Source organism: Gymnodraco acuticeps, unplaced genomic scaffold (assembly GCF_902827175.1).
Source record: "Gymnodraco acuticeps unplaced genomic scaffold, fGymAcu1.1, whole genome shotgun sequence".
Lineage (NCBI taxonomy): Eukaryota > Metazoa > Chordata > Actinopteri > Perciformes > Bathydraconidae > Gymnodraco > Gymnodraco acuticeps.
This window is the reverse complement of record NW_022991159.1, coordinates 134346-160581: the sequence shown is the minus strand read 5'-3', so window position 1 is coordinate 160581 and position 26236 is coordinate 134346. Positions and strand designations below refer to the sequence as shown.

Here is a 26236-nt window from a genome sequence, read left to right as displayed (position 1 = left end):
GAAATTAGCTTTACAGGTTAGTCAACTTCCCAGTTTGAACACTTGGAATAGTCCTTAGTTAAAGCTGGGGTAGGTCATTTTGGAGAAACCAACTCGAGTGCGCTAGAATTTGAAAATACACAAAATCTGCCACTTCCTTACAGAGCCCCTCCTCCAACACACACGAACGCGCACATGACCAATGAGGGCACGAGATCAGTTTGTGCCCAGATGGAAGGCTGACAGGCAGGTAGGCCATCCAGTTACTTTAGCCGGGCCGGCTCAGAGGATTGGTCGTGCTTTTTACAGCGCCACGGCTTCCACAGATGAAATTTTTTAATGGATTCTTTGTCAAAGCACTTCAGATATTCATTGCTATCGGGATGTTAAGAGCATTCCATGGAATATAACAAAAAGTGTATCTCGAGCCGGTTTCTCAAACTTATACCCCACCTTTAAAGTCATCATTGTTACAAAAATGTTAAGAGTTGTTTTTCTGATAATTGGTCGTGATGCGAAGGATCGGAGGCGGGGCTTAAGGACAACCCAAGTGTGCATGCTTTATGGGACCGAATTCTGATCCATGGTCCAACCAAAAGTGCTTGGCATCTTTCAATTACTGTAACGTCCTGTCTCATAGTGTTATGAGTTTTGTATCTGAAAAGCCTTCAAAACCATGTTCTGCTGCTCAAACATAGACTTAGTGGTTTGGATTGTATGTCTAACCAGAAACCTTTTAACACAGAGATGTTTTCGGTCTGAACGCCCTTGCATCTCTAACATGTATTGCAGTATGTTAAAAGCCCAAGGTCTCAACGGTCAAAGAGAATGCTCTGCTTAGCCTTTGAAAGTGAAATAACAAAGAATGAATCAAGGCTGTTTGTGAGGGAAGTAACTAAAGTGCTTCAGGTGCAAAACAAAACAAAATCACATTTGATGGTGGTCTGGAAAATATGTCCTTGCCTCCAAAAGCTACTGTATATTGAATATTTCATGAAGTCGGTGAAGAGTCCCAGTTTTTAATGAATGTTCGCTGAACCAGTGCTGCACTTTAGCTCCACTCCCAGGAGGGGTTGTTTGGAATACACATGTTTGGCTGTTGGCAGCTTTCGCACATTGCATGATTTGGTAACAGGATTTTTAAGGGATCAGAGTAGACATGAGTCATTCGACATATTATTTGAAACTAAAGTAATGTTTGGACTATACAGTATATGCATCATCTTGACCTTGAAGCATAGACCAACTAGACTGCCGCAATAAACATAAAATATATTTATTTTATTGTATTTAGTGATATAGGAGTTACAAGACAAGTGCATACAGTGTCACATATACACAGAAGACAATAAGGAGCATTTACAAGACAAATAACAAATGACAAAATACACATTAATGGAGAGAAAAGAAAAACAGTCAGTGTGCGTTTGAGGGATTAGACAAAAAGAGAGTAATAGATGACAAAATTATAATTAAAATGATATGAGTGACAATATAATAGTCATGTATCCAAGGGGAGGGGGCTGAAGCGGCATAAAAGATATCTGACCGTTGGCTTTGAATTTAATATCGAGAGTTCATTTTTTCGAGAGTAGTGATATTGAGTGCACGTGAGAATGAGCTCATGTTATTATCATGGTTTCAGCGAATGCCAGTCTGTGTCTGAGCAGTATTCCTGGCATCTAGGACAGACATTACCATGGCAATCATACATCAGATACTCTTTCTCTTACAAAATTGCCTGCTGTCACAAGATGCCTCAAGTCTAATTTTCCTTTGGCTGCAGCCCCGAAACAGAGGCAGAAGAGCCCCCTGCCTCTTGATGATAATGGATCCTAATTTGACTTAGACTATGATTTATCAGATGCTGCTGATGCTTCCGTCAGCCAGTATTATGGAGCTCTCGGAAAACTGGAACCATGACGAGTGAGATGCCATCCGTCTCCCCCAGCCGCCATGACAGAAAGGAAGAGAGAGCGGGCTGGACCATGATGCCTTCCCCAGAAATTAGACCGCTCCAATTCGATTTCCTTTTCCTCTCTCTATGTCATCATCCCTCCCCTTCATTTCTCCCTGCTCTCTTTCCCCCCCAGACCCCCACAGTTATCAGCCAGCACTGGAGATAATGCATCAATGAAACCCTTTACCTTTCTCACCAAAAGTGGCATTGCGTTTCTAATTTAGCCTCGCTCTACTTATTTCCTTCGGTTAGAAACGCCTCAAATGGCTGCTATCTCACTATTCCTTTATCTGGCACTTCCTTCTTTTTTCCTTCTGCCTTTAGGGGGTGATCCATTCTTCTGTCACAGAGCAGATGAATGCTTTCTGTGGTTGCTGTGAATAATGTCGCACTCAGACCGTCCGCTTCCTAATGTACAGATCATTGTGGCAGCTGGCTAATGTAGGCAGCATTGTGTGATTCCCCTTCTGATACATGCAAAGATAAATCAGAATTTCTTTTTTCAGTCTTTCTGACTCTGTGGATTCCTTTCATCCACAGGCATCAAAGTCATTAGGCGCTTTCACACCGGAGTACTTTTCCCGCTTAGTTCCGATAGTTCCTGGGATTTTGCGTTCACACCAAAAAGAGAACTTGGTTCATGAGAACTTTTCTCCCCTTTTTAGTGCCTGCTACAGAGGTGGTATCCAATTTCTGATTGGCTGGGCGAGTTGCAAACTACGCCCCGTAAAACTCGGGAACGTTTTTTGAAGCCGCCATTGTATTTGCTGGCATTAGCATTATTAGCATTAGCCCCTCGCATCAACGGAGAGAGACTAACTTATGGCAACACAAAATAAAACATGGGAGCGGTGGAGATGAGGAGGTGTTGGCGTTCTGGCGATTTACTCGGAAGGCTTCAGTAGAAGCTGCTGGGAGTCCCAGCAGCTTCTACTGAAGCCAGTCCCTAACTCCGGGGACTTCCGGCCGGGGACTTCGGGTGGCAGAATACGCCGTGAAGTTGTTTGCGGCCTGCCAGTAAACCCAAAGCAGAAGAAGAAGAAGTGACGTCAGCGGCTTCATTTGCCTAATCCACCCCAGGAACTTATTCCGGTGTGAATGCGATTGGCTCTTAGTTCCCAGCACTTAGTTCCATGGGGGAACTAAGTGCTGGGAACTAAGTGCTGGGAACTAAGTGCTGGGAACTAAGTACGGCAAAGTACTTGGTGTGAAAGCGGCTATTGTCTCCCAAATCCCAATTGCCTCTAAACTGCACCCTCCATCCTAAATCGATTTGGTTCTTGAAGAGGATAGGTCTTCACATTGGTTCCATCTTATTAGACTCCAGTATGGCCCTGTTTCTCTTGCTATTTGGATCTACATGTATATGGGTTAACCTAATTTTGGATAGGATCTATTTTCCTTGGGTTTGTGTCGCACTGGACCTGCCCTCGGGTCCTTTTCCCCATGAAGTGTAACCCTGAAAAGTATTTTCTACATTGCTAATATTGAGACTCACCTGGACACAGTTTACTCTTTAGTTTCACCCCCACTGTGGAGGAGCTTTTCATGATGTAGAAGTACTTTACTTTGTCATTTTTTAACAAGTTAAAGAAACATTTTAGGTAGATGCGTAGTACGTAAAAATGTACCAGACTGGTATCATTTATTTTCTACCCTGATGTCTAGCAAACTTCAAGAAAACATCAATGAGGCTATTTTGGGCAAACATTACTCTGATGGTAATATTTAGAACAGTTGGGACTGGAATTAAAGGAAAATACTTCTGCGATGTATGGTTCATCAGTCAGTCATTCAGTCGTTGAAAAACTGGCCTATTTAGCCATATGTACTTTATGATTTATATATGTTAGGGGTCATTCTGATGTGCTAGTTTTACACTGACATTACCTTTGTCGACTGCAGTATGACAACAAAACCAAACCATACCCAGGAAGAACTGGAAACTCCTTTCTTTCATCAATTGTTTAAACAAGTACAAATATCTTTCAGTAAAACCCTGTGATGCTCTGACAGCATGAAAAGACAGGCTCCAAAGAACTTGTGCAAATGTCGTTCCTCATTCAGATTGAACTTTATTCATGAGCATGAAAAAGTCAGGCCTTTTTATCAATGTTTAGTTTAGCTGAGACCTCATAAAAATGTAAAAAAAAAGAAACCTCTTCTCTAATGCCTCCCTAATCCACTGCTGATAAGACGGCTCTCTCACCCTGCTGGTTTGAAAATCCTCTCCTCTTCCCCTCGCACTTTCATCTCACTTTGCTTGCTCAAACTCAGCCAGTAATTTGCACAACCTGTAGCAAAACACAGCTCTTGTTGGCGCAGGCGGGTTGAAAAAACTAGTTTTCGCTTCTCTACAGAGTTGTAAAGCACCACTACACGTTAATGGGCCAGAAGAGCCTACTTTACGACCGTGTTGACACAGAAAGGAGTAATTAGTAGGTGTGATTCTGGCTGTGGTGAAGCCATTAGCTCACAAGACCTTATATCCAAACCTTGTTGCCTGGTAACAGTTTCCCCAGGTGACTGAATGTGCTGAGTCATGGTGTTTGGCTGTGAATCACACAAGCTACTGGCCTGTAGGCATTAGATATGACGGGTGGGATAATAACGGCATTTTGAAAAGCAGATATATTACAATGAGTGTCTTATCTGACAGCACGGATCTGTTCATTGACGGATGGGATGGCGGAGGTGTGATGGATGCCGTCTGCTGTTAACCCTCAAGCCAGTGTCGGTGTGAAGGGGAAAGAGCAATGGAGCAAGGTGCGATAGAGACGGAGCAAGTGTGTATTTTTATCTGTGAGATTTATAGGGAACAGGACTAAGACAGACGTGAATTGAAAGGCAAGTTTGTTTATATAACACTTTCAACACAAGGCAATTCAAAGTGCTTTACAAAAATGAAAGACATTAAGTGCATACAACACATTAGAAACATTAAAAAGCTAAATACAGTTACAGTGCAGTGTGATATGTGAATAGTTCGATTAAAAGCAGAGGCAAAAAGAAAGTCTTCAGCCTGGATTTAAAAGTAGTCAGAGTTGCAGCGGACCTGCAGGTTTCTGGGAGTTTGTTCCAGATATTTGGCAATATTATTCCTTTCACACATGTTCCTGTTTTACTGTTACTTGAACCCACCTTTGACCTTTAAAACATCTGAAAGAATCCATAGAGAATGTTTTCTGTGCGTGGACATGTTTGGTTTGATGTATTCAATGCCCTCCATTACATCGATGTCCTGCGTGTCTTTATTGTGCTACCCGACTCAGGAGAGCATCATCCGTCAGAGATGGATGAGAACAGACATTGTTGTGTCACCATTACATCAAAGCACTGTGATGGCATCTGAGATCGGGAGCCAGTGTTAACGTGGATTCAATCAGATATCCATTTACATATTTGGCATTTTAATGTAAGAACAGAGGGAGGAACGGCAGCAATGGTTCCTTAATGTTCAAAATGCTGCAAGGCTACGAATGCATTTCATTTTGAAACCCTGTGTTGAAAAATGACACTAAATGATCCTAAAACCTTGGTGAGAGAGACAAGGAAAAGGCTCTTAAAGATAATAATGTAGATAGTAAAATATTCTGAAGGGGAATTACCTGCAAGAAAAAGACATGAGATTGTTTCAGCACTTTCAGGGTTCACAATGACGGAGGAATAGTGCTATTTAAATGCAACCCATTTACTATTCACCATCAACTGAATGACTTATAAGTTCCATTGTTTCCACATCTCTTTATCCCCCATAGGTGTCATGCTTCAGACACCAACGCTGTCTCTTGACACGGACCATATATTGCAAATCAAAGTCTCCATCGCCATCCACTCTGACACCCAATGATGTTTTTAAAAGCTTTGACAAGCCACACTACTTCTTAATGTCTACTTAGAATACACAGTCATGCTCTCACAACTGCACAAGGTCATTTACTAGAAAACCACCGACAACTATGGTCAAAATAATAACTGATAACAACCAATGCAGTCATTTGTGTGGTGAGGATAGTCTCAAACTATTTGCTGTTTCCATGATATGTCATTAAGACCTTTCCCTGTTAACTTGGACACAACATGTTTTATATAAGAGAGAAGCTTGATGGACCGTTGTTTTAAATTACATCTAATCCCATCGTGTGTTCCACTGAATGCATCCGTGCGATTAGATCCAACACGATCTCTCATTTTAATCCCGATGTGACATTCAATCTCAGAATACATTAGAACAACCGTGTGTGAAGCATCTGTGTAGAAATGGGATTGGAGCTCCCACTAAATCAACATGTGAAATGCCCCGGAAGATATTGCAGTGACATGTTCGAATGTGGCTCCACCACGCAATCCAAAGGGGGATTTGGGTGAAACTGAAATGGCTCACATAGGACACTCTGCTCTCCACCTTTGGTTGAAAGTAGGGCAGGATTGCAGATATAAGGCACGCAATCCAATGTATTTTCTTGTAATCGAGCTGGCCTGCATCGATACGCTGATGTGTGCAAGCATGAATTAAAAGCAGGGACATTGCCTACGTTGTTCATGGTGCCATTGTTTGAAACCGAAGACCAGTTACACATGTGTGCGTGTGTGTGCGTGTTAATATCAGTCAAATATTATATTACCATATGACATTTTTGACCGGCAGTGGCCCCTGGAAAAATACAGATGCTATATAAAACCTCAAACCAATTAAATTCAATCCGTTCCGTCGATGGATTCCAGTGTTTACTGTCTGCTTTGCACAAGTGTTGACACGCTGTGGGATTGCGAAGGATCAGAATGAATGCTACTGTAAGTTTGTGTGTGTGTGTGTGTGTGTGTGTGTGTCTGAACTGCAGTGACTCATCACACAGCGCCATGGATCATGACCTATCATTCAGTTTGTAATGCCAAAACCACCTACATTTCTCCGCAGCTAGTTGCTAAGCTGCCCAGTGACTGCTCCTTCTCCGGCAGCTTTTCAACAACTACATTGCCATATTTCTCACACACAAATACACACTGATCCTCTAAGCTTGGCACGTTGTTTCGGCGATGCTTCAGTGCTGTGCCCTCTGAGAAAAGTGTGTGTCGATCCCAGCCGGGCCGCGCACTTGCAGATGGTGTCGGATTCGGCCTGGGTTACAGAACGTGTTAGCTTAGATTCATTAGCCTCTTAGTTTCCCTGTCAACACAAGCGCTTACACAGAATGGTAAATTCCTCTTGGCCGTTTGCCTTCGTCTGCATACTAACACATTCGTTTGTGCACTTTATTAACATGCAGCCCCGCTTTATTCCTAGTTAGTCAATTGACACGCCAAATGAGTTGTGGAGATATTGTATCGATTTGCGTCTAATTGCTGTTTCTGCGGATCAATCTGGCTCCATCCGTGTTCCAGCGTTAAGCCTGTAATCCAGAGTAGAAGCAAGATCGGGTTAATGAGAGCCTAAATGGCCCCAGACACACCAGACGCTGTGGCCCCGCTAAGCTCTCAACAGACACCAGTGCGGCTGTGAGTGGTCAAGCATCTGAGCTAATCCTGTTAACCTTTTAGTGTCCAAAAAACCCCAGAACATGCGTCTTTCTTTCTCAGTGATTCACCCCTCGATGTAATGGAGTGTGTGAAGTGACAGATCTGGATAATAAGTGTAATCCAGTTGCTTTTAGCTTCTAGTGTTTTGTTTTTTGTCTTAATTGTTACGTTTACTCTGTCTGCCCACATCGACTTATGAGACTCCAATTATACAGTGGTGAAAGAACACTTTAACTAACAACACAAAAAGGAGCATAACTTATTATACAAAACATTACTTTTTGAACAATGAACATTGTGTTCTCTCTGAAGCTATACAAATACAATCTGCCACAAAGAAAAGTCTGTTCCTAAACACCAACTGAAGTCAGCAGATATGTCAGACTTTTAGCTAAAAGGGCCCTATTATGCAAATGTTAAGGTTTATATTTGTATTTAGTGTCTCTACATGTCTCCATGCTTCAATGTTCACAAAGCTCTTTATTGTTCTCATACTGTCTGTGCTGCAGCACCTCTTTTCACCCTCTGTCTGAAACCAGAGCCCAGTCTGCTCACATTGGTTAGCTGACCGGCTCTGTTGTGATTGGTCAACCGCCTAGACATGTCCCGCCCCTTAACCTATCACGCATGTTGGAGCGCTAGCCAGTAAAAGCGCGAGTGTTCCATGTGTGTCTTAAAACATATTATAGATTCCATCTTTAATGAAACAAAACTAATTAAACAACCTTCCTCCTTATCAATATGCTTTCTAGTTTCTATGGGTAATAGTATTATATTTGAGTATTTGTTAGTAATGAGAAGGACCATCTGTCTGTGCTTATTGTGTGTTGCTTGAGAAAGAAGACCGATATTTGTGGTTTCTGCAGTAGATAACTCGCCCATTCATCAGCTCACAGATGGAGCGTTAGCCGCTAGCACCAGTTAGCCGGCGCATTAGTCTCCCTCCTAGCTGTCTGTGAGCCTTCGATCAATAGAGCTGGATTATCATCTCCAGCATCTCAGTTCATTTTTCACAGCAGAGAAAGGCTCCACTAGCAGCTCTCTCTTTGTCACAGTGTGTCGGGTCTAGTTCCCCATCTGATAAGACGCAGAAACTAACCGCCAAAGCTGCTGCGTTCATGGAAAACGTATTCACGACATGCGCTGTTTTCTCACTGTGCGTATCGGCACATCAGTAAATGTTTATTTAACAGGCGTCAGAGCTAGTCAGTACAACAGTCACATTCCAGATGGGAATCCCATGACTACCCATGCTTAATTACATGTTTAATTAAGACGGTGGCTTTTAATTAAAAAGCTGATTATTATGAAATAGGGATTATTGGCAAATAAAATAGATAGGGTATCTCGGAGTACAATACGTGAGGTGTGATTTCATTTGAATCAGCAACTGTTAATTTGCATAATGGCAAAAGATGCCCTCTAGCTTTTCCATGGAATAGACTTGGATAAGATTTAAGAAAATGTCTTTTTGAATAGTCCCTCGCAGAATGGGACGTATGTGAGCCGAACGCTTGGGGAGATGCTTTCAAGTACAACTTTGAAGTGTGAACCTACAATGCTCCCCTTGTGTTCTCAAGGTCATCCCACTTGTAACCACTTGCCAAGAGTGCCCTTGTCACAAAACAGACACAAGATCCACTTGAATCTCTCCACCACGTAGGCCCTGGCACTTCATGTTCAGATCCTCTGTGTCGGCCAGCTGGTGGCTACTGGGCTCCCAATCCAGCTGTTTTCTTTTTCACCGTGCAGACACCCTTAGCCCTGCATTCGTTTCAAGGGTACGTAGATCCACTATAAGTCACCAAATCCTCTAAACGAGTGGACAGTTCTTAAATTTACAGCGGTGTATAGTCGTTGGTAGGTCCGCAGGATGCTCATATAGGCATGGGAAGAGAGGCCTGTGTGAATGAGGCCATTCTTTTATAATCCTCAGGATTAGGACCCTGTCTTTCAGCTGTTTCTGTCACTTACTGTACATTTCCCCATAGAGGCCTTCCCTCTTTTGGTTGTCATGCTTTGATTGGGATCCGTGTAGTCGACGTCAATGTCAAAGGGGATTTTGAAGTGACAGCACGGATCTGATAAATCCTATTAGTTGGGGACCAATTTGAACAACTTTAGCTTCTATGCCAAATGAAGCAAGACTTGTCTGGCCGTCTTTAATGTCTTCAATCCTGCTCCCAAATCTTTGTTTCTTTTTAATCTGTGTGTTTTCCCAAGCGTGTTCAGAATATTGGCGTTGTCGTTTTTAGATCCAAGTCTTGGAAGAGCAGACTTCTAAAGTCCTAAAAAAAAACACCATCCTTTCCAAGGGTTGAAGGAGAATTCCTGATCACCAGGGACGTGCACAGACATTTGGAGGGGCTATTGCTCTAAACTGGAAAAAGGCCCCCCCCCCCCCCGAAAAAAAACACAAGACCTTTTGAAAATTCTAACATAAACTCATCAAATAAAAACACAACACTGTCATTGCAAGTGACACTCAGTTGACTTTTATGTCCAACTGCTAAATTCGTTATTCAGGCACATTTTTTGTTGCGTTCCATATCTCATTAAAATATCTAATGTTAGTAACTATTAAAGAAACAATGGGGACAATTCTGTTTTAATGTAGTTTTACCGTTGTTACTGCTGTGCAGACATAGGCTACTGATAACATAGGGCTTCTATAATTAGCAGTGATTCCCACAGCATGTTAATACTTTGGGGGGCCCCCAAAGTATAATGGCTCCCCCAAAGTATAATTTGTGTGTTTTTTGTTTTTTTTTACTCAGTGAGCACTCATTTGCATTTGCATTGGTGGCAATGAGTGCTCAGTGAGTAAAAACTTAGAAAACCATAAATTATACTTTGGGGGGAGCCACCCATAAATTATACTTTGGGGGGAGCCATTATACTGGTAAACAGCCTCTATGGGTCCAGACCCACTTTTGGAATCAAATGATGACGTCAGTGGGATTATCTCCTTTATCAACTCCTAAGCATCCCCGGGACAACATCACTAGCCCCGCCCCTAAAAAGGTGTGAACTTGAGCCAATCAAGGACTACTACTACTAGGTCGTCCTTAGACGAGTTTGCCAACGGGTTCGCCAATCCTCACAGTCCTCCATACACCCGGCCAGCTCTGTGGAGCTTTCCACCCCCACATCCTTCCTCAGCACCTCCACGTATGTTGGCGTGGGGCGCCCTCTTGGTCGGTGCCCGTGTGTTGGCTCCCAGAGTACTAACTTGCCAGCTGGAAGTTCCTGGTGTCGATGGCAGTGACCTGAAAATGTCAGTTTCCTGGATGCCACCTTGTCACTCAGCCTGGGTAGCCCACCAGGACTAGCCCCGCTCCTAAATTTCACCAGTTTGTATATAGTTAAAATAAAGTTATCCGGTGATTGACGATCAGATACCAGTGTGGAGTTTTCTGTCTTAAATTTGATATAGATCATGTTCTTTGTTGGTTTGTGAGGATGTTCATACACACTTGGTAAGATGTGTGTGTGAAAGAAGACCACAAAAAACAGCAGTGACTGCTCTCAGCTGTTTAACACTTAAAGACCTAGACACCATCACCAGTTGTCTGAAGTGCAGTGTTACTATGAAAATTCACTAGAATGCAGGAATTGAGAAACCCCCCCCCCCCCCCGCTCCGAGTCGTTCCCCCAAAGTATATTTCATTTCTGCGGGAATCACTGATTAGGCTACCTTAAATAAACTCACTAATTAATTAAACCAGTTCAATACGCATTATTCTTATCATTCTTTATGAGCGTAGTAACGGTAAGGTATCTAATTACTTATTTATTTAGAATTCCATAACTTAATAACAGAGATGATCAAGCTAAAGTGGAGACATGGCAGAAATCCTACAATAAAGCGGGACAGTGAAGTGTTCTCCGTGAGAGGGCGATCAAGAAAAGAGAGCGAGGGTGAGGGAGTTCACGGAGCAGAGTAAAAGACACAGAAAGACAGAAGCACAATAACAAGTATATTTAGGTGGTTTTTTTGTAAGTAACCGACGGTGTCAAGAGGAAGTAAAGTCCCCTGGTTTGTCCCCTATACTCTAACGGGCAGGAGCCAGGGCAGGCGTTTGGTGTGATCACCATAGCCATATGAGGTTGGACTCGGAGGGCTTTCCTTTGCTTCCAGCTGTCAGATTGTAAACAAAGTCACGTGACTGGGGGCAGATGACAGCGCGGACAAGGTGTGTTTCCCGCAGCGAGACGCTACAATACTAATTGTGGGCTTATCATGTTGATTCGGCCACAATAGAAAACAAAAAAAACTCTTGCTCTCTCCAGAGGGGCAGGTCAGGCAAAAATGGCAAAAGGGCCGTTGCCCGGGCAACATTAGCCCGTACCTGTGCACGTCCCTGCTGATCACCACCTTAGGTCTTGACTTCGTACTTCTGGCCCCCAATCATATCTGAAATAGTAGCATTGTTCTACCCATTGCTTGCATCTAGGACCTGGACAACAAAAAAGTACCAGAAGCGGTTAAATGATCACCGATTTGAGCCAAGCCCTTCAGATTAGCCACTTTAATTAGGAAGACAACAAAAAGTGTCGATTGGTACGACTTTTCTTCTTTTGCTCCAAACCAGCTTCCTGGTTCAATGTTGTCGAATTCCAAATAATGATAATTTAAAATGTCCCTTTGATTTCACCAATCCAAACCACTTTTGAAATAACATCCATGACACTCATCTGTTTGCAACCTATATCAATATTCCAATTACTTGTAGAGTATTCTGCACTATTTCTACTATATTCTATTTGATTTACTTGCACTATTATCTGTTGTATTGTGTTGCACTGTTGGAGGAGCCTGTCAGCTAAGACTTTCATAGTCATAACTACACTAGCTATGTACGATAGACAATAAAAGCCTTGAATCCTTTGTTTCCCCATGTTTCTCCAGTACACAGTGTAGCAAAGTCTCTATGAAGTCAAAGTCTGCCCACAGTGCAGACATTACATCTCCTCAAAGCTCCCTCCTTCCCCGGGCTTAAGGCCGAGACAGACATCTTTTCACGAGGCACGCCCCGGCCATGAATGGCTGGGAGCATCTCAGCGTAAACAGCTTTGCTGGCAGCGCAGTCAGCAAAGCCACAGCGCTGTTATTGAGTCCCACAGACACTCCACTCCACAGAGCCACACACTGACCTTTCAGCCCCATTCAGCGGTGCCAGATATTGAGTGAGTCCGCCCCGAGGATGAAGCTCATCCCAAACTAAATCTCAGCCCACTATTCTCCACGTTTTCTGGCCGTATGGATGCAATAGAGCGTTGTTGCCTTTTTGATTGATTTACAGTGTTTTGTCGGAGTAGAACGACTCCTTTATTTGAGTTTCTCTTCCCTTCGTGCAATTACGTAACTGCCACTACGTTTTAATTTTTGCACTACTAACTACTAAATACTGCTAATAATAATTGCATTGATTGTGTGACCATCTATGTTTCTACGTTTCATGTTGTCTGTGGATGTTTAATTGCTCTTTTTGCTGCACTTTTAGTGTACAGTTTTGCTGCTGTGTTTATTGTATTTTGTTACTCTGGCACAACAATTTCCTTCGGGATGAATAAAGACTTATCTTATCTCTCTTATCTCCGGTCTCATGGATACGATTGGAGTTTATAGGATGGGTCTATAGGTTGCTTTAATGATGACGGCCTTTAGGAGACATCTTTTATTTGACAAATATTGGACATGAATTCTGACTGAATCCCTGTGAGCCCAATCATTCTTTCTTTGAGGTGTGTTCTCTTTCCTGTAGTGTGCTATGTAGGTTGGTGTGCATGTAAATTATCCGGCTAAAATCCATGTGTTCCCTCGACATGAGTTTCTCTTCCACACACTGCCTGAAATGCCTCCATTAGACTCCTTTGTTTACTTACCGGACGTACTGTACTGATATCACAGTGTAACATTCGCTTTCCATAAGTTTCTTTCAATTCTTATCTATTTGTTTTCCTTTCTAATGGTACACACATCTGTTTACTCAGGATCAGATGTGAGTCTTTCTGTTGAAGCTGCCTTGACCCATAGCCAGAGGGTCACACATTTACCTCCTATCAGGTCAGCTGTGTGCTAAAGAGGCCAAGCGGCTGTGTTACATTTCACAGAGATTAGCGGGATCACATGTGACAGGTTCCTGCCCTTTGGAAAGGCTGACCGGCTCTGGCTTGTGTGCGTCTGGACTTAATAGCTGGCTAAATTGGTGCTTCTGCTGTGTTTGAGGTTATAGCATTATAAACCCAGACTATCTGGTTGTTTTGTGGTGGATGCAATTATTTGAAGTTGTTAATGCAGTACTTTTAGGCCTATATTGAGTCATAGTTTTCTTATAAATATAAATTCATTATATTTGTTACTGGAGATTTGTATTTCCACATATATATTTTTTCCACATGTATACAGTATATATCTTTGGTTTTTTAACTTTTTAATGGTATTTTATTTATATTTCTGGAATATATTGGACTGTTTATTTCTGTGTATTAGTTTGTCTTATGTACATTGCCTTGTGTTTTGTATGCTGCTGCAACTCACAAATGTCCCAATTGGGATCAATAAAGTATCTATCTATCCATCCATCCATCCATCCATCCATCCATCCATCCATCCATCCATCCATCCATCCATCCATCCATCCATCCATCCATCCATCCATCCATCCATCCATCTATCCATCCATCCATCCATCCATCCATCCATCTATCTATCTATCCATCCATCCATCCATCCATCCATCTATCTATCCATCCATCTATCCATCCATCTATCCATCTATCCATCTATCCATATATCTATCCATCCATCTATCCATCCATCTATCCATCCATCTATCTATCCATCTATCCATCTATCCATCTATCCATCTATCCATCCATCCATCTATCTATCCATCTATCCATCCATCTATCCATCCATCTATCCATCTATCCATCCATCTATCCATCTATCCATCCATCCATCTATCTATCCATCTATCCATCTATCCATCTATCTATCCATCTATATCTCTATCCATCTATCCATCTATCTATCCATCTATCCATCTATCTATCTATCCATCTATCTATCTATCCATCTATATCTCTATCCATCTATCTATCTATCCATCTATATCTCTATCTATCCATCTATCTATCTAAATGGATATTTTGGTCTTTAAGGTAGTACGGTTAGGGTTTATTTATTTATTCTTTAACTGATTGTAATATCTGCATTTCAATCGTACCCTTCAACAAATTCAGTTCAGAATGTTTATGCTGACCCTAAAGTTTTCCTTTGTAAGCAAAACCAAACTAGAGGGATCTGTGGGACTGGAAACTGTTGAAAGTTTGACCTTTTTGAGTTTTAGAGATCAGAAAGTCTCGAGGAATTTGGAAAGTTGAAAAGTGGAGCTCAGAGTCACCGTTCCCCCCCGCTGGTCCTCGACTCACAACTTTGACACCTTTATTCACACACACTGTTTGAGAGGGAAACGTGTTAATTACTTTCCTCTTTAGGCCGTATACATCCAACACCAAACTGTCTTCCCCTTGTATATGCTTATCCTACATTCCTCTCTATTTATGGACAAACTGAAACTTCTGTGTGAGAGAAAAACTCTGTTGATTGTCACTGGATGGTTTGGAGAAAATGAGCCTATACTGAGCCTGATGGTTGTTAACAATTACAACGTTTAATGTCTAAAGTGTGGTTCAGTCCAGACCGTTTGTTTACCACTGGAACACTTAAAATAGTTTTGGGATACATTAAAGAAAACCAAACGTGTTGCGTATGTTAAATAGGACTTGCAAATATGGTATTTATCTCGTTTTGATATCCTGATTACAGTATAGGAAGTTTTTGTTGGTATTTGAATAAATAAGTACTATATTCAAACCTATTTTTGTAATCCTGTGTAAATTAAATACACAAATAGGTAAACAAATGTGTTCTCATTTGATTAAGAACGTATATATGCAAAAATAACAGTAACTCAATTCCAGTGAAGTATAGAGAATAAGAAATAAACAAATACTCACTCACTAGTACAGAGAAATCTAATTAAGACAATATATGCAAATGTTTAAATCTCATTACACTCCGTTGTTATGTAATGTCAAAACAAAACCACAACCTTCAAATAAATTATATTTCAGTAAATAATTCACAACTGTTTTTCTGAGTCAGTAGGTGCTTGTTATTATCAAATTAAAATACGTCATTGTAATATCTTTCCATATCGATATGATTCCATTGAAACACAATAAAATGGTCATTGTCGTTGAGCTTGAATGTGAGCTTACGCTTCATTGTTTCTTTTATAACTGCATACCATCTAATATACAGTAGTTACATTTGTTTAGCAAATCATTGTGAGTGCCCAGCAGAGGTGGGAAGTAGTGGAGTACAAATACTTCATTACTCTACTTAAGTACATTTTTCTCGTATCAGTACTTTACTCCACTACTTATTTTTCTGACGACTTTTTACTTTGACTTCTTACATGTTGAACTCAAATACCTGTACTTTCTACTTCTTACATGTTGAACACAAATACCTGTACTTTCTACTTCTTACATGTTGAACCCAAATACCTGTACTTTCTACTTCTTACATGTTGAACACAAATACCTGTACTTTCTACTTCTTACATGTTGAACACAAATACCTGTACTTTCTACTTCTTACATGTTGAATTCAAATACCTGTACTTTCTACTTCTTACATGTTGAACACTAATACCTGTACTTTCTACTTCTTACATGTTGAACACAAATACCTGTACTTTCTACTTCTTACATGTTGAATTCAAATACCTGTACTTTCTACTTCTTACATGTTGAACACAAATACATGTACTTTCTACTTCTTACATGTTGAATTCAAATACCTGTACTTTCTACTTCTTACATGTTGAACACAAATACCTGTACTTTCTACTTCTTACATGTTGAACTCAAATACCTGTACTTTCTACTTCTTACATGTTGAATTCAAATACCTGTACTTTCTACTTCTTACATGTTGAACTCAAATACCTGTACTTTCTACTTCTCACATGTTGAACACAAATACCTGTACTTTCTACTTCTTACATGTTGAACACAAATACCTGTACTTTCTACTTCTTACATGTTGAATTCAAATACCTGTACTTTCTACTTCTTACATGTTGAACACAAATACATGTACTTTCTACTTCTTACATGTTGAATTCAAATACCTGTACTTTCTACTTCTTACATGTTGAACACAAATACCTGTACTTTCTACTTCTTACATGTTGAACACAAATACCTGTACTTTCTACTTCTTACATGTTGAACACAAATACCTGTACTTTCTACTTCTTACATGTTGAACCCAAATACCTGTACTTTCTACTTCTTACATGTTGAACTCAAATACTTGTACTTTCTACTTCTTACATGTTGAACACAAATACCTGTACTTTCTACTTCTTACATTTTGAACACAAATACCTGTACTTTCTACTTCTTACATGTTGAACACAAATACCTGTACTTTCTACTTCTTACATGTTGAACCCAAATACCTGTACTTTCTACTTCTTACATGTTGAACCCAAATACCTGTACTTTCTACTTCTTACATGTTGAACACAAATACCTGTACTTTCTACTTCTCACATGTTGAACTCAAATACCTGTACTTTCTACTTCTTACATGTTGAACTCAAATACCTGTACTTTCTACTTCTCACATGTTGAACTCAAATACCTGTACTTTCTACTTCTTACATTTTGAACACAAATACCTGTACTTTCTACTTCTTACATGTTGAACCCAAATACCTGTACTTTCTACTTCTTACATGTTGAACACAAATACCTGTACTTTCTACTTCTCACATGTTGAACTCAAATACCTGTACTTTCTACTTCTTACATGTTGAACTCAAATACCTGTACTTTCTACTTCTCACATGTTGAACTCAAATACCTGTACTTTCTACTTCTCACATGTTGAACACAAATACCTGTACTTTCTACTTCTTACATGTTGAACACAAATACCTGTACTTTCTCCTTCTCACATGTTGAACTCAAATACCTGTACTTTCTACTTCTTACATGTTGAACTCAAATACCTGTACTTTCTACTTCTCACATGTTGAACACAAATACCTGTACTTTCTACTTCTTACATGTTGAACTCAAATACCTGTACTTTCTACTTCTTACATGTTGAACACAAATACCTGTACTTTCTACTTCTTACATGTTGAACTCAAATACCTGTACTTTCTACTTCTTACATGTTGAACTCAAATACCTGTACTTTCTACTTCTTACATGTTGAACTCAAATACCTGTACTTTCTACTTCTTACATGTTTGAACACAAATACCTGTACTTTCTACTTCTTACATGTTGAACACAAATACCTGTACTTTCTACTTCTTACATGTTGAACTCAAATACCTGTACTTTCTACTTCTTACATGTTGAACACAAATACCTGTACTTTCTACTTCTTACATGTTGAACTCAAATACCTGTACTTCTACTTCTTACATGTTGAACTCAAATACCTGTACTTTCTACTTCTTACATGTTGAACTCAAATACCTGTACTTTCTACTTCTTACATGTTGAACACAAATACCTGTACTTTCTACTTCTTACATGTTGAACACAAATACCTGTACTTTCTACTTCTTACATGTTGAACTCAAATACCTGTACTTTCTACTTCTTACATGTTGAACACAAATACCTGTACTTTCTACTTCTTACATGTTGAACTCAAATACCTGTACTTTCTACTTCTTACATGTTGAACTCAAATACCTGTACTTTCTACTTCTTACATGTTGAACACAAATACCTGTACTTTCTACTTCTTACATGTTGAACTCAAATACTTGTACTTTCTACTTCTCTCATTTCCCAAACAGCTGGTTCCTTTAGTCTGAATGTGTGTTTGATGCGTGATCATTATTATTTAGAGTCATTGCGTGCCTATTGATTTGAACACGATCCGTGTATCCATCATTTCCTGGTCTTCTCTAAAGAGGGACCAATGGAAACGTTGTCATGTTGCCGTTGTTCAGCATGGAAACATTCATTAGCTAACAAGGACATTATTGTTCTATTAATATAAAGGGAGGTCAGGTACTCTTTAAAGCAGCTGCTAGTTATGGGTACTTTTTACTGAAGTACATTTCAAAGCCTCTTTACTTTGACTTGAGTAAAGAAGTTAATCAGTACTTCTACTTTCACCAGAGTATTTTTAAACACGAGTATCTGTACCTCTACTTGAGTAAAGGATGTGTGTACTTTTGCCATCTCTGGTGCCCAGCTATATGTTCAGTATGTTCAGTGTACCATGAGAGTAACACGGCAGCATTGTTTGATGTAAGCACTGCAGGGCTGAAACAAACAAAAGCAGGACGGTAGTTGAATTATATGAGGCCGCGAGGGTGGGGGGGGGTGGGTAGTGTAGATGTTGTGGTACTGCTCACCATTCACCACTAGTCTTTGTTCAGTAGATAGTGAAAATGCAGCCCACTTCACAGGGTTTCATTTATTTAGTTGGCAGCTCCATTCCTTAAAACATATTGCTTATAAAAAGAGGAAATATGAAGGTTATAGTTCAAGCTTGTTATGTAATTAAGTCATTGAGCTTATTTGTATCAACTAAGATTTGTTTGAAAATGTTTCCAACTTGAATCGACTGAATTTATTTGAAAAGTGGGCCTTTTAAAACATGAATACTTTGTAATATAAGTTTATTTTTGTGGGCCATATTTCATCATACTTTTCGAATTAGCTGAGGGCCGTTTAAAAATGGACCACGAGCCGCATTTGGCCCCCGGGCCGTAGTTTGGCCACACCTGCTGTAGGCCATTTCCGCTGATGGAACCAGGTCACTTGTTCACAATGGAGCCTCTCACGCTAATCAATCCTAAACCCCCCCCCCTTTCTCTTTTCCCAGTAGCCGGCTAGCCCCCAGCAACCACGACCGGATACAGCGGCTGCGGCAGGAGTTCCAGCAGGCGCAGACTGTGCCCGACGACCCGGACGACCGCAGGAGGACCTACAGCTTCGAGCAGCCCTGGGTGAGTGTCTGAAAAAAGACCAAATCCAGTCCAATCCCAGCCCAGGAAAATGGCTGGACTGTAAAACTCAAGAAAAACCACCTCTTCCAGACCAAGACTGCACGTGTTACCTCCAATGCCTCCAACCAAACATTTCTGGAGTATGGTGCTAAACGTCACTAACAACACTACTACTACCAGCCATGAACAAGACTGATGAAATCACCCTATCCCCACTATAGGGTTAACCTCCATCGGCCTTCATGGCTAATTGTGCTAATGCTAATACCCCCCACCCCCTGCATGCAGGAGTTTGCACACCTCACTAACCCCCGTCACACCCACCTCTACTCATCCATCGTCGTTGTTTCTGTATGTCCGTCATCCACACAGCAACTCATGGACTCCTGTGGGGTGTGTCGTCACATAGTTTCTGTGCATGGGGGGGTCTCATGTGTAAACCCTTTGTTTTAACTGTGCCTTTTTACACATTTAGGTACATTTTACTATTTAATTCACAGCCTAAGAAGAGGCATAATTAGTGCATTCTGAAGCAACAGGGGGTAATTACAAGCGAACAAAACCTGAATGCCTTCAACGTTTTTTGGGGGTGATGAAATCGCTTTTCAGTATTTATTTTTTCTCTCCCTGCTTCCTTGCACCCAGCTCAAGTGTACTTGGTTTTACAGCATGTTTTTGAATAACAAATGATGATGAACGATCAATTTTTAAACCTTAAAGACAGTTTTTATGACATTTTTCCAACTGGTAGCATCTCTGTGTAATTTTGTATTATATTATTGTTTTACACATAATTATGAGTCATTTTCACCACCTGTCTTCATCTAGTTTGGGACAACACATATTTTTGTTGATTTCACACACAAACACATTATGTCACAATACATATTGCTATGACTCATACACTCTGGTGACAACGGCAGAAATGTGTGTTGTCCAAAACTAGACAGCATGTATGTCGTCTCTTATGAATTGTCCTTGTGTTTTTGTTTTCTCTATACAAGGTCATTTTGATCACCCTTGTGTTTTTGTATATCTCTGTATCCACACAAAATGGTCCCCACTGTAGCTTTGGTGTGCAATGGGAGAATTTGATCCTACGATTTATAAATGAAATGATAAAGTGAGAGCTCACGAATCAAATCATCTGTGCTCTGGCCTTTCTTTTAAAGGTGATGAACCCAATAAAAATGTATTTTTGTTTCGCATTGGGCAGTATGAAACCAGAGTGATGCGTTTTAATGGGCTCCACACACACATTCCAGCTGGCATTGTGTAAAAATAGTGTGGGAAAGAAGAGCGCAGGTCGTCCTCTTGCTTTTGTCTCTCATCAACCAAGCGTGCTCTCAATTAGAGAACTCAACAACACTGCAGCATTATGTTTGTTTACATCAATGCCGCACATACTGTCGCTTTTTCCCATGAACGCTCAGTGCTAAGAAACCCACACTGTGAGAGTTAGCGACTCCTCTGTAGACCAAAGAGCTTTAAACATGTCAGGGCTCATTATTGAATGAAAAAGCTCACATACATGTGTGGAAATCCCTGAAAACCAGTTGTTCAGCGTCCTACTGCATGCATTCTAGTTCGACATATGTTACATTCATACACTTTTGCTCGTTTATTGGTTTGAGCCATTATTTTCACTGCTCTTGTTTGATTTGGTGTACCTTGTTGGAAAAGGGGAAGTAAGAAATACGCACTTTTTGTATTCTTTTAACGAGATATTTGACTATATTTTATAAATGTTCCATTATTGCACATAGAACATATTTACAGGGTGTCCGCGGGGTCTTCAAAAGTATTAAAAGTTGATAAATCAATTTAGCGAAAATGAAGGCTATTAAAAAGTATTAAACGGCATTTTCCAAGGTATTCCATTTTGTAGCTTGTTTTCAATAAGTATATAAATGGTCCAAAGAGGTTGTATTCTACAGTCTGCCTGAATGTAATCATTGCGTAGGTGTGTAGTGTGATTCTGTGTAGTTTATTGATGGCATCCCGTTGGGTTTGACGTCATCTGAACAGGACATCGCACGCTCACTGCTTGATAGCGAGCGAAGGTCCGTTTACGCCGGTTGCTAAGCAACATCGTTATGGGGAAATGCAAGTCTGCGTCCAAATGGTTGGAAGATAAGGAGGAAGGACAATCAATACTGTATATAGTCAATGTGAGGTAAAGTGTGTCGCCAAGGTAACCGGTTAAAACTCCAAGTGGCGATGAGGTCTTAAAATGTATGGAAAGGGTCTTAAACAAGGTCTTAAAAGGTCTTACATGTGACTTCAGGACTCCTGCTTATACCCTGATATCAGCTGGTAAAATGTATTAAAAACCGGTAAATTCAAAACCTGCCGGTCAAAATGTCTGGTAATAATTAGGGAGGCTCCGATAGATCGGCCACCGGTCATTATCGGCCGATATTCACTGTTAATAGTTTGATCGGTGCTCTCTATAAAGGCCGATCAGGAGAGCTGGATCTGATCGATATGGACATAAACGCGAGTGAAGTATAACCGGACGCGAGAGAGATCAGATCAGCTGCTGAGTGAGACAGAGACACGCAGCTCTGCATGATCACCTGAAGCCCCGCCCACTGTTTAGCGTGCTGCATGAGAAACTGACGGGCTGTCGAGAGAGAGAGAGAGAAGAGAGAGAGAGAGAGAGAGAGAGAGATAGATCGTAGGGGATAGAGCTAGAGATAGCATCGAGAGATTATATGCGATAGCTCTATAGCGCTCTCTATCTCTCTCTAGTCGCTATCTATATCGCACTCTAGCTCTCTATATCTCTCTCTCTCTCGCTATATCCGTATTCTCTCGCGCTCTCGCGCTCTCTCTCTCCTCTCTCTCTCGCTTCGCTCTCTCTCGCTCTCTCTCTCTCTCTATCTCTCTATCCTCTCTCTCCTCCAACTCTTCCCTCAGAGAAATAAACAAACACACAGCAGGAGGGGGCTGAAGTAGCACACACACACACACACACACACAGAGAGAGACAATGACACAAATGTAACAGTTGCGTTAGTGCAGTAAAGGTCTGAGTGTGTGAAGGGCGTGCACTCACACACTTCTGCAGAGAGATTATTCAAAGTTAATGTAAACTTTTTACTCTGCCACATAACTCTTATTATTATTATTGGAATGTGACCGGTAAGTTTCAAATGTATCCGGTAAAATAAATTCATTTGACCGGCGAGAAAAAATCCTAGCGGAAACCCTGCCTGATATATGTATTTATTTGTTTTAGGATTATAATCTTGTTTCCACAAAAACAAATCGTTAATATGTCAAATGTTTTCCAACAACAATATGATTTAAATTAAAAGCTTTCCAATCAAAGAATAAGCAAACAAGTCTGCAAATTAGACTAAGCATTTCATCTTAACATGTTGATGTTTTCTACCAAAGTACATACAAAACAGTCTCAATATCCAATACATGTTTTTGTATTTACTCCCTGATATGTAATCCTATAGATTACTTGATGATATGTAAGTGTTCGACTCCTATAAAAGGAGATTTCCCATGATTCCTCTGTGCCTCACGCTGGTTTGCATGTGAGGAACCCTCTGGAAGTCTCTCTAAATCCCCTTTTACTTTAGAGTGCAGCTCACACTCAGGCTCTCTGGTAATTGCACGTTATTAGACTCATGCCCCGGCCATACTGGTGGGCCATATGGAAAACAGCAGAATGTGTCTTTGAAATTCAATTACCTTCCCCATGCATTTATTACATGCTGTTGCTTCATCTCTGTGATGTGCTGCAAACCTCAAGGAGCCCGTGTCCTTTTCATTATTCACCTACAACTGCCCCACTTACAGTCATTGCCAGGAGAGCGCTGCTTATGAGGGACGGCAGGCTGCTTTTATACCACAGAAGAATGGTTGAATGATACAAGCAGATGTCAAATACATTACATAGTCGTTTTATTGAGGATAAAATGTATTTCAGAGCTGTAACAATTTTACAAATAGTAATTTAGTTTAATTGAAAATCAAGTAATGGACATTGTTTTTGATTATCATTGGATTTTCAAGCCACAAATCAGCATGGATCGAGATTCTCAGATGTTAAAGGGGCCATATTCTGCACATTTTCAGGTGTATATCAGTATGTAGTGTCTCTACTTTAAAGAGTCCTCTCCTGCTGATGTTCAGGTGTATATCAGTATGTAGTGTCTCTACTTTAAAGAGTCCTCTCCTGCTGATGTTCAGGGTGTATATCAGTATGTAGTGTCTCTACTTTAAAGAGTCCTCTCCTGCTGATGTTCAGGTGTATATCAGTATGTAGTTTCTCTACTTTAAAGAGTCCTCTCCTGCTGATGTGCAGGTGTATATCAGTAGTGTAGTGTCTCTACTTTAAAGAGTCCTCTCCTGCTGATGTTCAGGTGTATATCAGTATGTAGTATCTCTACTTTAAAGAGTTCCTCTCCTGCTGATGTTCAGGTGTATATCAGTATGTAGTGTCTCTACTTTAAAGAGTCCTCTCCTGCTGATGTTCAGGTGTATATCAGTATGTAGTATCTCTACTTTAAAGAGTCCTCTCCTGCTGATGTTCAGGTGTATATCAGTATGTAGTGTCTCTACTTTAAAGAGTCCTCTCCTGCTGATGTTCAGGTGTATATCAGTATGTAGTGTCTCTACTTTAAAGAGTCCTCTCCTGCTGATGTTCAGGTGTATATCAGTATGTAGTGTCTCTACTTTAAAGAGTCCTCTCCTGCTGATGTTCAGGTGTATATCAGTATGTAGTGTCTCTACTTTAAAGAGTCCTCTCCTGCTGATGTTCAGGTGTATATCAGTATGTAGTGTCTCTACTTTAAAGAGTCCTCTCCTGCTGATGTTCAGGTGTATATCAGTATGTAGTGTCTCTACTTTAAAGAGTCCTCTCCTGCTGATGTTCAGGTGTATATCAGTATGTAGTGTCTCTACTTTAAAGAGTCCTCTCCTGCTGATGTTGTAGGTGTATATCAGTATGTAGTGTCTCTACTTTAAAGAGTCCTCTCCTGCTGATGTTCAGGTGTATATCAGTATGTAGTGTCTCTACTTTAAAGAGTCCTCTCCTGCTGATGTTCAGGTGTATATCAGTATGTAGTGTCTCTACTTTAAAGAGTCCTCTCCTGCTGATGTTCAGGTGTATATCAGTATGTAGTGTCTCTACTTTAAAGAGTCCTCTCCTGCTGATGTGCAGGTGTATATCAGTGTGTAGTGTCTCTACTTTAAAGAGTCCTCTCCTGCTGATGTTCAGGTGTATATCAGTGTGTAGTGTCTCTACTTTAAAGAGTTCTCTCCTGCTGATGTTCAGGTGTATATCAGTATGTAGTGTCTCTACTTTAAAGAGTCCTCTCCTGCTGATGTTCAGGTGTATATCAGTATGTAGTATCTCTACTTTAAAGAGTCCTCTCCTGCTGATGTTCAGGTGTATAATCAGTATGTAGTGTCTCTACTTTAAAGAGTCCTCTCCTGCTGATGTTCAGGTGTATATCAGTATGTAGTGTATCTACTTTTAAAGAGTCCTCTCCTGCTGATGTTCAGGTGTATATCAGTATGTAGTGTCTCTACTTTAAAGAGTCCTCTCCTGCTGATGTTCAGGTGTATATCAGTATGTAGTGTCTCTACTTTAAAGAGTTCTCTCCTGCTGGTGTTCAGGTGTATATCAGTATGTAGTGTCTCTACTTTAAAGAGTCCTCTCCTGCTGATGTTCAGGTGTATATCAGTATGTAGTTGTCTCTACTTTAAAGAGTCCTCTCCTGCTGATGTTCAGGGTGTATATCAGTATGTAGTGTCTCTACTTTAAAGAGTCCTCTCCTGCTGATGTTCAGGTGTATATCAGTATGTAGTGTCTCTACTTTAAAGAGTCCTCTCCTGCTGATGTTCAGGTGTATATCAGTGTGTAGTGTCTCTACTTTAAAGAGTCCTCTCCTGCTGATGTTCAGGTGTGTATCAGTATGTAGTGTCTCTACTTTAAAGAGTCCTCTCCTGCTGATGTTCAGGTGTATATCAGTATGTAGTGTCTCTACTTTAAAGAGTCCTCTCCTGCTGATGTTCAGGTGTATATCAGTATGTAGTGTCTCTACATGTCTCCATGCTTTAATGTTCACAAAGCTCTTTATTGTTCTCATACTGCCTGTGCTGCAGCACCTCTTTTCACCCTCTGTTTGAAACCAGAGCCCAGTCTGCTCTGATTGGTTAGCTGGCCGGCTCTGTTGTGATTGGTCAACCACTTAGAGATATCCCACCCCTTAGCCTATCACGCACAATGTATTGGAGCGCTAGCCAATAGAAGCACGTGTTACATAGTGATGTCATTATTACTGTGTGAACTTTGGGATATTAGCCTTGGCAGACCAATGACATGCACAACAACCTATATAACACACTACAGGGAAGCGAAAACCCCCAAAAAACCTTTAATATTTGTGGATTTTCCCAAAGATGAATGAATCAGCAGTTCATTTTTAACAATTTCTTCATGAGTAATGAGTCGCAGCCCTATTTTCAAGCTGTTTTTCAACCAACACAATTACCCACATTAAACATTCATCAGAAATATCTATACTTTCTCAAAGGAAGCCCTCTTCTGCCTTTTCCTCCATAGCAGTGGAGGATTGTGGGTAGCTCGGTCTAATTCCATCAGGATGACTGATGGACGCTTTCCGGCTGCAGCGCTCCAGCTTTATTGCACTCATTTATACCACTATGGGAGTAGAGG

The 26236-nt window shown here is 40.7% G+C and overlaps 1 protein-coding gene across 2 annotated transcripts in view; it reads left to right on the top strand.

Moving 5' to 3' along the window:
- Nucleotides 1–26236, top strand: part of LOC117560643 (partitioning defective 3 homolog) — a gene marked incomplete at its 5' end in the record, with an annotated part of 131533 nt that overhangs the window by 89881 nt on the left and 15416 nt on the right. Inside the window, 1 exon segment of one of the 2 annotated variants that reach the window (XM_034237578.1) lies at nt 19407–19530. In XM_034237578.1, the coding sequence (XP_034093469.1) occupies nt 19407–19530 (124 nt within the window). 2 annotated transcript variants of the gene reach the window in all.